This window comes from Plectrocnemia conspersa, unplaced genomic scaffold, assembly GCF_051122295.1.
Source record: "Plectrocnemia conspersa isolate PC_06_02 unplaced genomic scaffold, ASM5112229v1 ptg000005l, whole genome shotgun sequence".
Classification (NCBI taxonomy): domain Eukaryota; kingdom Metazoa; phylum Arthropoda; class Insecta; order Trichoptera; family Polycentropodidae; genus Plectrocnemia; species Plectrocnemia conspersa.
Genome location: NW_028277169.1, coordinates 20,393,352 through 20,407,763, shown reverse-complemented (window position 1 = coordinate 20,407,763; position 14,412 = coordinate 20,393,352). Strand labels below are relative to the sequence as shown.

Here is a 14,412-nt window from a genome sequence, read left to right as displayed (position 1 = left end):
GACATTTTGAAGAAAATCTCTACCTCATTGTCAAATCCTTCCAAAACCACCTGACTAGTACAAAATAAAAGTAAAAGTGCCATAATAGAAGAAACGAAAATGAGTCAAATGAAACCCTTATTATTCAAAAGAAAATACACAATAGGACATCTACTTGATGTTCAGTACAAGTTTTACAGTCCTTAGAAAGTGCATGAATACCTCAAGAAAAAATATGTTTTAACTGAGTTACAACCATTGAATGGGCATGTAGTGCTCTGAAATATGAAGATTTGCTTCATCTTTGGTGAAAAGGTGTGGTGCGATTCTTTTCTCGCTCTCCTGTTTGTGTAATTAACCCAGATTTCATCTCCAACAACAATTTTTTAAGTGCTTGGCATAAATACGTCGTTATTTTAATTCTGAGCTCAACTAGTGTGGTACTGACCATACAGATGCTTTGAGGAACTGCAAAACAACATAGACTAGACTACTAGAGTATACTGTTCACTGTTACTCGGATCATAGACTATAGAGTACTATATTATTCATTGTTACTCGGCGATTTTTCTTCACAATGTCATCAACTGCTGTAATGTATATCACTAATAGTCTTCTATAAAACTCACGCCATTTCAGAACTCTGTAGTCCAATCATACATTTCTCAATGACTTTTTCAGTTAGTTTCATCCCTGCATTGCTCAAAAAGCTCTTCTTCATACGGCAACCTATTGGCTCTACCACTCTATATATAAAACTACTGCAAATTTACAGGACAATAGTGTTTTGAAATTTTCATTTGGTTTTTATTTGGCTCAGCTTCGTACAAAGATACTACTAACTACTTGTTATACTAATGTTGATATTGTATTCATTTCAGGATCAGCACCGCCATCTAGATCTTGTTCTAGAGCCGATATTCAATTGGCAGCTGAATGTGTTGGATCCACAGTAGTGATAGGGGGGAACGCATGGTCTAGGCATCGCGCCGCCTCTGCTCCGTCTACACCGCTACCAACGCCGCCCGTATCACCGCACCATTGGCCCAGAAGGTAAATTTACTAATGTGTTTATTTACAATATGCCTGTAGACATCGCATATTAAAATTATTATTCTTTCAGGACTAGTGTGCAGAGGCGAGCGTAGCCTACGTCCAGGGGCGCGGTGTTCCCCGGCGATCTTTACCCGCATCTTTCATCCTTTTGCCGCTGGCACTTTATACCACGCACCCGCACACCGACACCACTATTCTGAATACCATTATTGATCTCTCACGTGCAACTCATGAGATTGGTTTGCCAAATAATAGAATCATTAGTTTTAAGATGAGAAAATGTGTGGTAAGGAGAAAGATTAATTTATAAACATGCTCGTAGTGGGGATAAATATAGTGAATAGAATTTTCAATACCAAACACGTACCAACGTTTTTTATTGTACGTTAAAGATCTTCACATTAATTATTGAAACAACATAAATAAAATTGGTATTGGACGTCCTAATAATAAATTTATATCATCAGATGCACAAATTAATAGTGCTCGTTAATTTAATGATCATTTTAAGCATTCATAAAATTATTTCAATGTAAAGGTGATTAACAAATATTGCTACAAAAATAAATGTGAATTACTCTCATAATGCTTAATAAAAGGGAAACAATTTATATTACTCCAAGTCAGTTGAATATATGCAAAGAGTTAAAAGGCTTGAACGCATTTGATCAGAAGTTGATAACAATCTCAACTTATCAACAAGATATTTGACATTGAATAAAACTAGGTATATATACATAGATTTTGTTATTATACAATATGAAACTTGTACACCACATGAATCCAAGAAAAATTACCTTAGGTCGCCTGACTCAGTGCTTTTGAATTTTATTGATGGAAAAATTGTAAGCAAGAGCTGTACAAATCTCACTCAATAAGAACTGAAATATTCACTTCAATTTTATAGCAATATTTGTAGATCATTATCTATGTATAAAATGATTTTATTGTTATGAATTTATTTAGTTATTAGACCATCCTTAATATAAGTTCAATCTACTTGCAAACAATAAATTGTTAAAGATAAAGTCCATATTTATATATAATATAGTTCAGAAAATATATTTTTGAACTATTATATATTTGCAAAACAATGTCACATAAAAGACTATCTGTCATTTTATAAAATAGTTCACAAAATATTTAATTACTTATTATTTTAATTTGAAAGCGACTTATGGACAACAAAAAATAAATAGAACTCTTTGTATAGCATTTTATTTACAAAGCTTTTGATTTGTGTTAGATTTATCAAATCCCGTCCAAGTAGAATACTTTGTTCATGCGTTGTACAAATTATATTAATAATCATCATGTTATAAATGTTTTTGATTAAAATGCAGACATTTTCTTTTGAAGAAAAAGCTGCAATATGCTGTTTGTATAAAAAATAATACATATGAATTCAAAAACAATTATAATATCAAACATTTGTAATTTTCAGTTAAAAAATATTTTGATGTTGCACAAATTCTTAATTTTTTTATAGATAGAATTGTTATATTTTTTAATAGAATAAATATGAATGCGTATTGTTGATAATTAATAAAAAATAATATATATATTAATATATATATATTTATAATAAAAAAATAAAAGTACTGCTTATTCTTTAACGAATAATAGTCAAATTGTTGAAATTTATTTGTATATTTATAGTAAATGACAATATAAACTATTTTATTTTAAAAAGGTACAAAAATAAATTTTGGAATGAAGAATATATTGTGGAAGGGACCAACGGTCAATGTGATGTTAATGTGTTTTTTTTTATTTAGATGCTATACTAAAAAAATATATTTTTAATTGTATCAAGAATGAATTATAAAGAAATATAAAGAATCACGATCGAGACCTCTTTTGATGACCGTTAGGGCTAGGACATCCGCACTTGCCGACTCGCCTATGGCTGTGGCCATCCGGCTCCTTAATACGCTGGCATTACATATTGACCTATTTAATGTCAGCTACGAGGAGCTGATCCGGTTTATTTCATTTAATTTTAATATTTTATAATTTTTTTTGTTATGTTTAAGTATTTTTATATTTATGTATATATACTTTTTTTTTTATGTTTTATAAATTTAAAATTTGTTTTCGACCATCGTGGCGCATTGGGGTAACCTGTTAGGCCACGATGGTCTTAATTTAATCTAAAATAAATAAAAATAAATAAATTAAGAATATGTACAATATAACACAATTTGATTTTAAAAAGTATTAACTTGAGTAATACTGTTTGATGTGCGAAGCTTGCTGCTCATTTAAACCTCTCTTGTTTAGCACAAAATTGCTCAAAAATAAATTTATGCTATAAATATGTAAGTACATAATTTCATACCATATATTTATAATAAATACTTATTACTTATAATAAATACTTAATATCATTTCGAACTCTAATATAATATAACACTTGTGAAATCATCTAATGAGCTTTCTATCTTATGGTTTTATTTTAACCTTTTGAAAAAGTTAAAGACGTTTAAATAAAAAAAATGTATTTTTTTCTTACTTTTAATTATTAATCTAAAATCGTTATTCTTATACAAAAAAATGTTGTACTTGAAGAGTTATTGTGATATTTTATAGATGTAAGAAAAAGCTTGAACTGTGAAAGCCGAAGATAATCATATTATGTTAATTTTGCTTCAAAAATTCTAACTTTACTTCTAAATAAATATTATATTATTATCATCATTTAACTATAACTATTAGAAACGTTAGAATAATTGAAACTCCTTGTGATTTATTAAACATTTCATAATTATAAATTAGCTTGAATCATCTCAAAGACGTCTATTAAATAATGTTATTGAAAACTGGTTGTTATAAAACTAATCCTTAAGTATATACATTTAAGTATAATTCTGTAGATTCTTATAGTCTTTTCTACTTTTGAATGTTTTAATATATAAGTGATTTAGACTCTAGCTACTGCAAATTAGCAAGATTTTAGTGCACTCTAAAATTAATTTGGTTCAAAAGAAACGTTAAAATGACTTGAAATGTGAATTGTAAAATAATATCTTTTGAGATGCTTAAAATATATATTTATGATAATTGTTGAAGTTGATAAAAATTATATTGATTAAAATCCAGAGTTGTTGAAATATTTTCAGTGATGAAATAAACAGTTCAATCGTATAAAGAGTATATCATGATATAAAATGTACCTGAAAGAAGTCATATGTAAATTTTAACATGTATATTTTTGCAATGTTAAATAAAATTTGTAATATTAATTAAAAGAGATTCACTTCAACAATCAATATTTTTGGTCTTAGTGATTGTATAGCGAGACGCTCAAAAACAACAGTGCAAATTGAAACGATTGCTAATGCGACAAAAGCCGCAATATCCAATGAGCGCTTTTAGATTGTGATATTTATACATATGTATGTATATATGTACTTGAATATGCACATGTTTGTGCGTATACATATATGCATATAATAATATTATATATTTTTTATTGTTAATTAGTTATAGGTATTGAATAGATGATATGATTTCACAGAAAAGTATAACTTAAGCGAATTTACGAGCATTATTATTTATACCTGAAACAAAACCTTTCTACGATTCCTTTTTAGTAAAAATGTAGAATAAAATTCTACATTGAATAGAACAATAAACCATGATACAAAATTAATATATTTCAATTATGGACATGATATTTTTTTTTCACAAAAAATAGTTTCATATAGCAGTGGGAACATCTATCATATTTTTAAAACAAGCTATAATATCGAAGTGCAGAGTGCAAATTTCTCCTGAGAGGTGAGCTGGCTTAGTTTGTATTTTGTACTTGGATTAATGAAATAGATAAGTTCTAAAACTATAATTATTTTTAGAACATTCTTTAGGTTAGGTTTGGGTTTGAACAGTAAATGGACGTTCCGTAACTGTCAAATTGAGTTTCATAGACATTTTAGAGCAGCATATTAGCGCCTATCAGTTAAATTATATTTTCACTAGTAGAAATATATATCTTTTATTGAGGGATAACCTGAGATTTTCTGATATAGAATCAGGGACATATTTTGAGAATGTTCCTTACAAATATATTATTTCAATATTTACATTGTAGTCTTCAGTTTCTGGCAAATGTAGCATCTCCTTATTTTTGGCTACATGTACTTAACGCTAATGATTGTGAAGATAATTGAAGAAATGAATTGATGAAATATAAGAATAGCATAAAACAAATCGAAGAATTGTTTAATTTTTTTTTATTTTATCCGCTGATTCTACAATAATTATCAGAAAGAATCAGCAAAGAAAACTGATAATGATAGGACGTAAAAAACAAAATAAAAAAATGCATACATATGTACATACCTTAACGTGCTGCTCCATGTGACTTTCCATTAGGTTTATTATTAAAACTTGAATTATGCAACCGCTTTAAACGTTTTATTTTTAATTTATTTAAAAGTGCTGGGCGACCAGAAGGTACAACCGAATTGCCCCTGGTTATACCTATCCTTCGCCTACTAATGGCCGTTGGTTGAACTTTAATTTTGGCACCAGAATTACGTTTAATTCTATTTTTTTTATCAGTAGTTACTTTTTTAAACGTTACTTTAAAAGCGTCCTGAAATTGTTTGGCCAGATCAGGATCAAATACTCCCTTCATTAATGCAAAACAATTATTTTTAAGATCTAAAAAAAAATCGGCAAATTTTTCTTTTAATTTAAAATCCCCATCAACAATGGATATGTCACATGGAGCAATATTATTGCTGCTGCTGCTGCTGCTGCTACTAGCTGTAATAGAATCACAAATATCAGGCAGCGGTATAAATAATTCAATTGGCGGAGTCTTTTTGATCTCTTCAGATGGAGGCAAACAAGATGACGTCTCTGCTTTTATTATTGGGTGACTATGTTCTCCGATAAATTGTATTATTGTTTGATATCCGTCCTTAAAATTTAAACAGAATTCATATCATATATGTATAAATATGAATCATATATCAAAAGGAAAAACCATATTGAAATTACCTTCAGATATTTATCACGCCTCGTTGTGTCACAAGTCACCTTTTTGACAAGAACGTCTATTTCAGCTTTGCAATAGAAATTTTTTGATTTTCCATGCGTTCTTTTTGAAGGGTCAAGTTTCGAGGTTTGGGAATGATGACATATTTTCCTAATGCTACAATATTTATGTATGTGTATATAAGAACTGTTATCTATATTATTAGTATAATTAGAGTACTTACTGTGAAATATATCGTGTGGGGTTTTTTTTCATACTCTTACAATTCCACCTTGTTCTGGATAACGCACTGTATTCTTTTATCCAGTGCTCCGCTTCCTCGTTCGTCTTTACATTACATCGAAAAGTTTTAGCGTCAACCTCGACGTAGTTAAAAGATTTAGGAAAATGTTCCATCGTGGTAGTTATTTATTATTAAGCAAATGACGGATGACGCCCACGCGTAAACGACCGTTACAAGCAAACGACAAGACACCCGATTGACACTTGAGGGCAGCACCGTCGCTGAGCCGTTTATCCAGTGCTCCGCTTCCTCGTTCGTCTTTATATTACATCGAAAAGTTTTAGCGTCACCTCGACGTAGTTAAAAGACTTGGGAAAATTTTCCATCGTGGTAGTTGTTTATTGAGCAACCCCCGCGTTGTAAATGACGCCCACGCGTAAACGACCGTTACAAACAAACGACACTACACTCGATCGACACTTGGGGGCAGCACCGACGCCGAGCCGTGGGGAAGCACCGAAGCCGAGCCGTCCGTACGCACGCATACAACTACACTTGCTTTTCGCCAAGTGGCAGTCCAAATTTGCCACCCGAAAGCGTTATCAAGAAGACTGATGTCAGTCCCGACTGATCGTGTAATATCGTCCGTCAGTCCATTAGTCCGCTATCAGTATTTTTACGATCAAGATCACAGACTGAACTGATGGCAAACTGAGCGTGTAACCTACGTCTATATACAAGAAGGCAAAACAATAATAACATTTGATTTTATAAATAGAAAAGTTAATCGAGCTGACATCGATATTTATAATGTATCATTTCATGTCATAATATTAAAATATTCATTTTTTAATTGTACAACATAAGAGAGTCGTCTGATTGTGGCGTCCGGCATGCAGCACTCTTCCAAGTAGGAAGATGGCCGAAAGCCGAGTGTAGTTGTATGCGTGCGTACGCTTTCGGGTGATACGTTTTCCGCGTAAAAAATAAAGTGATGTGCTGTTATTTACATACTTATTTGGTTAAAACCCTACCACGGCTTTATTTGGCATCAAATTCACAAAAAAAGTCACAAAACAAGATGGAAATGAATTACTTGATTTGGAGTCCATTAGCATTCGAAATTCACCAAACGATGTAAAATTGATAAGAGAAAAATGTTGTCACTTTTTCAATAACGAGGGTATATTGGATATTCGCAAGAATTAATAATAAATGTTTGACTGTATTCCTTTATTAGGTTATGTTGTATTCGTTTTAATAAATGCATTAAATATTTTAAGCGTTTTTATTTGAAAATAACATACTCGGGGTTGCTCGAATTTGTCCAAAAAACGAAGATATTGAAAGTTTCAACTCTTCGGAATATAAAAATCAACTGCCCCGGCCACTGATCTTCGAGACGTTATTATTTTTTTTAATTCTCGGTGGTAATTTGATCTTAATGTGTTTATTTTTTTACTATCGTCGATGGTGACCAGAGCTTTAATTTTTTTATAAATTATCAACAACCTTTCTAAAGCTACATTTCTCTTATACTTATTTACATAATTATTATGGGTTTTATCCTAGAGAATAGGCAATGGTTCTAATGTAAATAAAAAATCTTTCTCCTCTATCGCTGTCCGAGCGGTGACTGATAGATCAGACTGATGGAATGTATTACACGATCAGTCTGCCGTCAGTCCGTACCATACTGACGAAAATTAGCAAAATATTTAAATATCTGTCAGTCCGTCATTCAACGCGTTACACGTTCAGTCTGGCGTCAATCGGACCACAATTATGGATTGAACGTGTAACCTACGTCATACAAGCCGCTATCTCACTCATATCCATTTAAAGAAAAGAATGAACAGGAACACGTGTCAATATATCCTGTTGAAACATGCGCTTCGTAATAAAACGTGCGTGTCATTGAATAACCCTCATGACTAGCTGGCGTCTTATTTCTGATTGGTCATCGACTCATTATGGGCGACTTCTCAAACTTTTAGCATCTAGTCCCCCTTTACGTAAATCTTATATAACATTTTTCACTCCACATTACCTGACATTGGAATAAGTAAAATATATATTTTATGAAATAGAAAACTTTTATTACATACATTTTACATCATATCATGATATTATATGGTTTACATAAATAGATCCACTGTGTTGTAACTAGTGGCGGATTAACTTCACTACAATTTGGGGGGGGGGGGGGTATATACAATAATACTGAGAGTCTGGTTACAACCCCCCATTACATATAAAATATTTCTTAATTAGAACAGATATTTTTGTATTGTATTATATATCATGCATAAAATATGATAACGCTTCTCTGTGTCAGATACGTTAATAAAATAATAAGAACAAGCTACTTTATATTAACAAATCTGCTCGGTAAAATGGTGGAAGGAAATGTCTCAGTATGTGATAATTACAATTAGTTGGTTACAGTTATTATTTAAAATTACAATTAGGTATTATTTAAATTATAATAATTAATTTTATGACATTTATTTAAATACAATCATTAGAGTAAATAAACAAATTAATAATTATTCGACCACTTTCATATTTACAGTGGGTAACTAAGTATTTTACATAGTTATATTATTTAATTTGCCATCCAGTAATAATCTTAAACCGTATTTTGTGCAAAAATAATATACCGAAAAACAAAGCAGCTGGCAGCGCTAGCAGAACAAATATTTTTGTTTTACTGGCACGCCAGCTCCCCCTTCCACCACACTACTGTACTTACGCAAGGTGAGTGGCGATTTTTCGCAACACTAATTCTTTCAGTTGCTGGTAATTTGTAAGCGGTAAGGTGCCAGTGGACTGGAATGCCAGTCGTCGCGTGCCAGTGACTCGCCAGTCAACTTCTTACTGGCAGCGTGTAAATCAGGCCTTACTTTTGATTTTTCTTATGGCACATACTCGACATCGATGCTTAGGAACATTACCTGCTGTTGGTAGAATATATCTCGGAAATAGGGCCACGTGGTTTGCTTGAAACCTTATTTTAGAATCGCTAATTGGTCATGATTTTAATTTGGTTTTTAATTTTTTTATATAATATGTAAGAATTATATTATATATTTTTAAGTCAATGGTATACATTTTTTATACATATCCTATAAGATATCGGTGCAGTATTGGAAATAATGCTAATTGTTGGTCCACTCGATATTCCCCAAAACATTTACGCCCATGTTGAGCAGCGCTTCAAAAGGTTTTGAAGAAGAATACCAATAATTTTCAATACATAAAATATACGCCCATTTTGAATATACGGTTTCGTTAATTCTAAAACGATGACTTCAGAAGAAAGTAGTTAGGAGTTACCAATTTTTTGCCAGTATACATCCTAAATTATAGGCAATATCCACTTGCTGATTCAAGTAGGTGTTCAGCTGATGTGTTAACTTAAATTAGTCTCCTACTAATCTCAGTTCTCATACTATTCAATTATGAAGGTAGATAGCTGTTTATAACTGAGTAAGTTATGATTCGTCATCACTTCTGATTTCGCTGTCACTAGGGCTTGCTGTCATTTTGTGCCAGCAAACCCTCTTGGCCATAACGACATGATCTATCTTGACTACGGTAGTTGTTGCTCCGACAGCATATTTAAGAGCCCATTCTTTACAAGCGTACAGATCGAAAATGCCCCTTTCATTAGCATCGCAGAATTCATCAGTTTCAGATTCGATGTCAAATCCTGCATTCTTATGTCCTTCCTGAAATACATATTTTAATATATTTTAAACATTATTTGCAAGTGTCAAATATTATTTGGTTTTTAAAACAGCTATACATTTGAAACTAGATGGAATCTTCAAAAAAAAGTTATCCGATATGAACTAAAGGAGTCTATAAACTCGATTATATCCCAAACATGAGGATGAATCCTATTATAAACTTATAAAAGTAGCTATGTTCAGTAAACTACATTGCTGTAAATCGGTCAAGTGAGTGCTATTTTGATATTCGTTAAAAAAAAGTAAGATGTATTTAAAATATTGTTTTTAAAGATTTTCAGGAATAAATCATAAGAAGAATATAACCTGATGAGCACGGTGAAGATTCATCATAACTTTTGTCACATTCGCTCCTGAATTTTCAGCGAGAATCTTCGGGAAATTCCCCAAAGCGTTTGCAAATCTCTTGACAGCGTATTGCTCAAGACTGGGAAGAGAATCAGCATATTTGGTCAGTTGATGTGCTAATTCCAATTCAACGGCACCAGCTCCAGGTACTAATCTACAAAAAATATGTTTTATATCAGTTAAATTTATTTACTAGTATATATTGATACTAAAAGATACTACCTTCCATCACGAACAATATCTTTAAAGGTATAAATACCATCGTCGATAGCCCTTTCAATATCGTCCATATAATTATCTGTAGCGCCTCTAATCACTATGGTTGCGATTCCTGACTTGCCGTCATTCTTGAATACGAGTATTTGCGTATCACCAAGCTCTTCAGTTTTCACGCTTTCAATATAGCCTAATTCATGCGAGGTTGGCGGCAATAATTTTGGTAATACTTTACCGCCGACAGCTTTGGCTAATCTTTTGAGTTCAAACTTTGAGTCAAGTCTCACGGCCATCAATTTGTGTTTGTTTATAAAATGCAGAGCCATATCGCCGATTTTCCCTCCGGAAACAACAATCTTAGCTCCCGAATCGGCGATGGCTTTAATTTGGTTCTCGAGCATGAATTCTTCGCCTCTGCTGAATTTCATAAGATCTACAGCCGCGTATATTAAAACTGTTCCTCTCGTTACAGTTTGAGATATATCAATCGGACACGAGTAAAGAGCGACTTTGACTTTTTGCATGGAAGTGATGTCGCTTTCGACCTGACGCTTGAACACCATTCCGTTTATGACGTAGGATTGAAGAAGACCGGAACCCAAAATCTTGCAGACACGAACGTTATTGACGTTGAAATGGTTATTTTCCGGTAATATTGAAACGCAGGCGGTAGTCACCAAATCGGTGATGAAGTCTTCGTTTCCATACTGTTTTGACATTATAGCGCATCTGATTCCAGTCTTGATTTCGTCGATGTTTCTACAATCTTCGATATTGTGGCATACCAAAGTGGGTAAAATCTCCAGACACTTGTTCAGGGCTACTTCGTATCCGCCAGCGATCTCGGATGCGCTTATTCCTAAGCGGAATAAATCTTCGGCAGCTTCTAAGAGAGCACCGGATAAGATTATTACAAAGTTGGTTCCATCTCCGATTTCATTGTCTTGCATCTGGCTAGCCAGGAACACTATTTTAGCGGCTGGTTGCACGACTTCCAGTTCTCTCAAGATTGTAAGGGCATCGCTTGTGACATATTGTTTGTTGATGTGGTTTATGATCAACTTATTCATTCCGTTTGGGCCGTAAGCGAAGCGTACGGTTTGAGCTAACGTCTTGCATGACCTAATATTACTGTAGACGGCTTCTTCCAAACCATTATACATCTGAAAAATGAATGCATATCATTAGTAAATATCAACAATTTACAACAAAAAGGGCATTTTTGGTTACTGGTCGATTTTATACCGGCCAATGTAGCACTTGCACGCGTATACTAGCTCACATACAATGAATCAATTTGGCGCATGCGCAAAAGTCGTCTTAACCAACCGACATGTCATTTAGGCCCATTACGCACTGTCAATTGTATGATGCTTTCAAGTTTACAATCCGCGAGAGTGGACAATGGTCGGCGATTCATTCGTTTCTGTTAATCCTTTTGACGTTTTTGCTGTCAATAATGCATTAGGACAATTGAATCACAACTTTTTGTTTCCTAAATGCAATTATAAATGTATCTGTATTATGCTAATAAAATTAATTTAAATCAAAAAGCGAGAAATAATATAATATAATTATATATTTTATTTTACAATAAATTTATTTTCGTTATCAATATTCATATAAAATTATTGTAAACAATTCCTTCTGATTTATATTTAGTAAATTTCAAAGTTTTGTTTGATTAATTATACACCTATACATCTTTAATCTTTTCTTAAAAATCTATTATTTAAAGAAAAAATATTCAATAGTATTTATTTTAAATCATATTACTTATTTAGTAATCAATATTAATTATACATTAAATTTAATATTAGTTTTTCTGTTGCTAACAATTTTTAATCAAAAATTATATTAAATAAGTTTTATGACACATTTCACCATTTTGCGCGAGCGATGTATAAGCTCAAAAGTCGCTCGTCGTGTGAAAGTGTTCCTTCATACGCGTGCTTATAGGTTGCGGCAACTGGCTAGTCGCCTGTGCATCGCCGCTGCGCAGCGACTCGCTAAACGCTCGGGCGACTCGGCGACTGCGTGCGTTTAAACACCCATTTAAAACTATATAAAGTACAGTCGACAGTGCGTAATAGGCCTTAAATGCGTTCATTTACAATAAAAATATAATTGTATATAAATAAATAAAGTGTATAAGCAAATAAATAAATATTTTTTTAGAATAAGTTTGACCCCTTAAAAAATGAATTTAAAATTATTTAAAAATTTTCTTTTTATTAAAGTTTAAATTTATTTAAATTTCACCGCGCAATGCATCATTTTTCGTGGGAAAAAATCAATGCATTTCGTTAACTTATCATCAAAATCAACATTATCTTATTTTATTTATATTGAGTTCCAAAATATTCAGTTTCTTTGTAAATATTTTTTTAACAAAAAATAAAACAAATTTTATGATTGTATTTTTGATCTTATGCGACTCACTGATTGAAAACCAATGTTAAAATACGGCGATAAAAAACGAAGTTTTAAATTTTAAACGTATTTATGTAGCAAGCGTTGTTGGCCACTTTTGCAGACGCTAGGGCCAAAAGCATAAAAAATGTTCATAACCATTGGTTTCTGAGCGTGGCGCTGATATTATTAACAAGTAGCAAATTTTTTTCTTTATCGTTTTCGAAAAAAAATGTCCAAGTAAACCTTTTTTTAGCTGCCGCAGCATCCTTCAATGAACAAAAATTTCCGCAACGACCTTTTTTTAATGTCCTTCTTTAGAAATTTTCAAATCTAGTTACTGTATAAAAACCTACCCTTATGAGCGAATCTATGTTTGAAATAACATAATTGTAGCGAATAACATGAAACGTGACAAAAGACATTGAATTGTAACAAAAGTTATGGAAATTTATTTGACTCACCCTCGCTCCTCGTTTGAGCATCTGCGTTATCCCTGGCGCTCTCGGCACATGCATAGCCATTGTGGATTTGGTCGAAAGTAGTTTTCGATCTAAGAATGATATGGTGCTATGGTAGAGTATGGTCGAGAAAAGGTGCTTCGGCCAAAGCTGTCGAATATAAATTATATTTAGCACTTACATATTTATAAACAAAATATTTTCATTCGAAATAAATAAAAATTTATGCGAACGAATTGATCAACGTCCTGGCATCTACTTTACTCTCGATCCAGTGGAAAAGTTTACGTAGGCTACGGGCTGAAATACACCATAAGGGTGGTCGGCAAACGGCTATTGGGTGCGCCGCATTTCCACCTATGTAGGTAGCGATAGTCGCTATATTTTCTTAACGAATATTATTTTTGCTTGTAACATAAAACTCAGGTAGATTTATATAACTCAGAAATCTGAATCTCATTTAGATTAATATAAATATAAATGTGAAAGACCGTTTTTAATACAGGTGATTTAGCGTATTATTTGATAAAATAATTACGGCAAGAAGGATGACCTCGACAAAGTTTTAAATATATATGCGGTATTTATTTACTTTTGGTGAGAAAGTATGGCACAATTCCTTGCTCGCTTCACTCTTGATTTCCTGCTGCTAGTAGTGAACCCAGATTTCGTCTCCAGTCAGAGCCGACCCAAGAATTTTCAGTGCCCCGGGCTCTAAAAAACACAGTTGGAAAATTTTTGTTTGAAAAATACATATTCCTGAGAAAGTTAAAAAAAAGTCGTCACGGAAAATTTTATATAAAAACCATCTACAAAGTTTCTATAAAAGGTTAGTTATCAGAAAATATTTTTTTTGTGCAAAATATTTAATTTATGTTTTTTTTCTTTTTTGTAGAACAAAAAGTATTCAGAAAACCTAGTGGTCCTGAATATAAAAGAAAAGTGTTCAGTGCA

General features: G+C 32.3%; 2 protein-coding genes and 1 long non-coding RNA gene across 4 annotated transcripts in view; 1 reads left to right on the top strand and 2 right to left on the bottom strand.

Annotated features, from left to right (window-relative positions):
• Positions 1 to 2,231, top strand: part of LOC148235093 (dual specificity protein phosphatase 22) — a 49,813-nt gene extending 47,582 nt beyond the window's left edge. For both annotated transcript variants that reach the window (XR_015809616.1, XM_088186146.1), the window contains exons 7-8: positions 861 to 1,032; positions 1,103 to 2,231. Coding sequence is in view for 1 of the 2 variants with exons in the window: in XM_088186146.1 (XP_088042272.1) it covers positions 861 to 1,032; positions 1,103 to 1,127 (197 nt within the window). In the remaining variant the exon portion in view is untranslated. The remainder of the gene's footprint in view (positions 1 to 860; positions 1,033 to 1,102) is intronic.
• Positions 2,232 to 5,253: 3,022 nt separating this feature from the next.
• Positions 5,254 to 6,451, bottom strand: LOC148235092 (uncharacterized). Its single transcript, XR_015809617.1, has 3 exons — positions 6,267 to 6,451; positions 6,046 to 6,199; positions 5,254 to 5,965 (listed from the first exon to the last, which is right to left on the bottom strand). It is a non-coding gene; the product is annotated as an uncharacterized LOC148235092 (long non-coding RNA).
• Positions 6,452 to 9,340: 2,889 nt separating this feature from the next.
• LOC148235091 (T-complex protein 1 subunit theta-like) lies at positions 9,341 to 11,718 on the bottom strand. Its single transcript, XM_088185775.1, has 3 exons — positions 10,592 to 11,718; positions 10,328 to 10,523; positions 9,341 to 10,000 (listed from the first exon to the last, which is right to left on the bottom strand). The coding sequence occupies exons 1-3, from the start codon at positions 11,653 to 11,655 to the stop codon at positions 9,764 to 9,766; spliced, it is 1,497 nt and encodes a 498-aa protein (XP_088041901.1). The 5' UTR covers positions 11,656 to 11,718; the 3' UTR covers positions 9,341 to 9,763.
• Positions 11,719 to 14,412: the final 2,694 nt, after the last annotated feature.

What these genes read in the sequence shown, in the direction of transcription:
- LOC148235091 (XM_088185775.1), bottom strand. Translation starts at nt 11,655, where the DNA reads ATGAATAAGTTGATCATAAACCACATCAACAAACAATATGTCACAAGC. An exon ending in GATATTGTTCGTGATGGAAG is followed by an intron (nt 10,524 to 10,591) that starts GTAGTATCTTTT and finishes TATTTTTTGTAG; the next exon opens with ATTAGTACCTGGAGCTGGTG. An exon ending in ATCTTCACCGTGCTCATCAG is followed by an intron (nt 10,001 to 10,327) that starts GTTATATTCTTC and finishes TATGTATTTCAG; the next exon opens with GAAGGACATAAGAATGCAGG.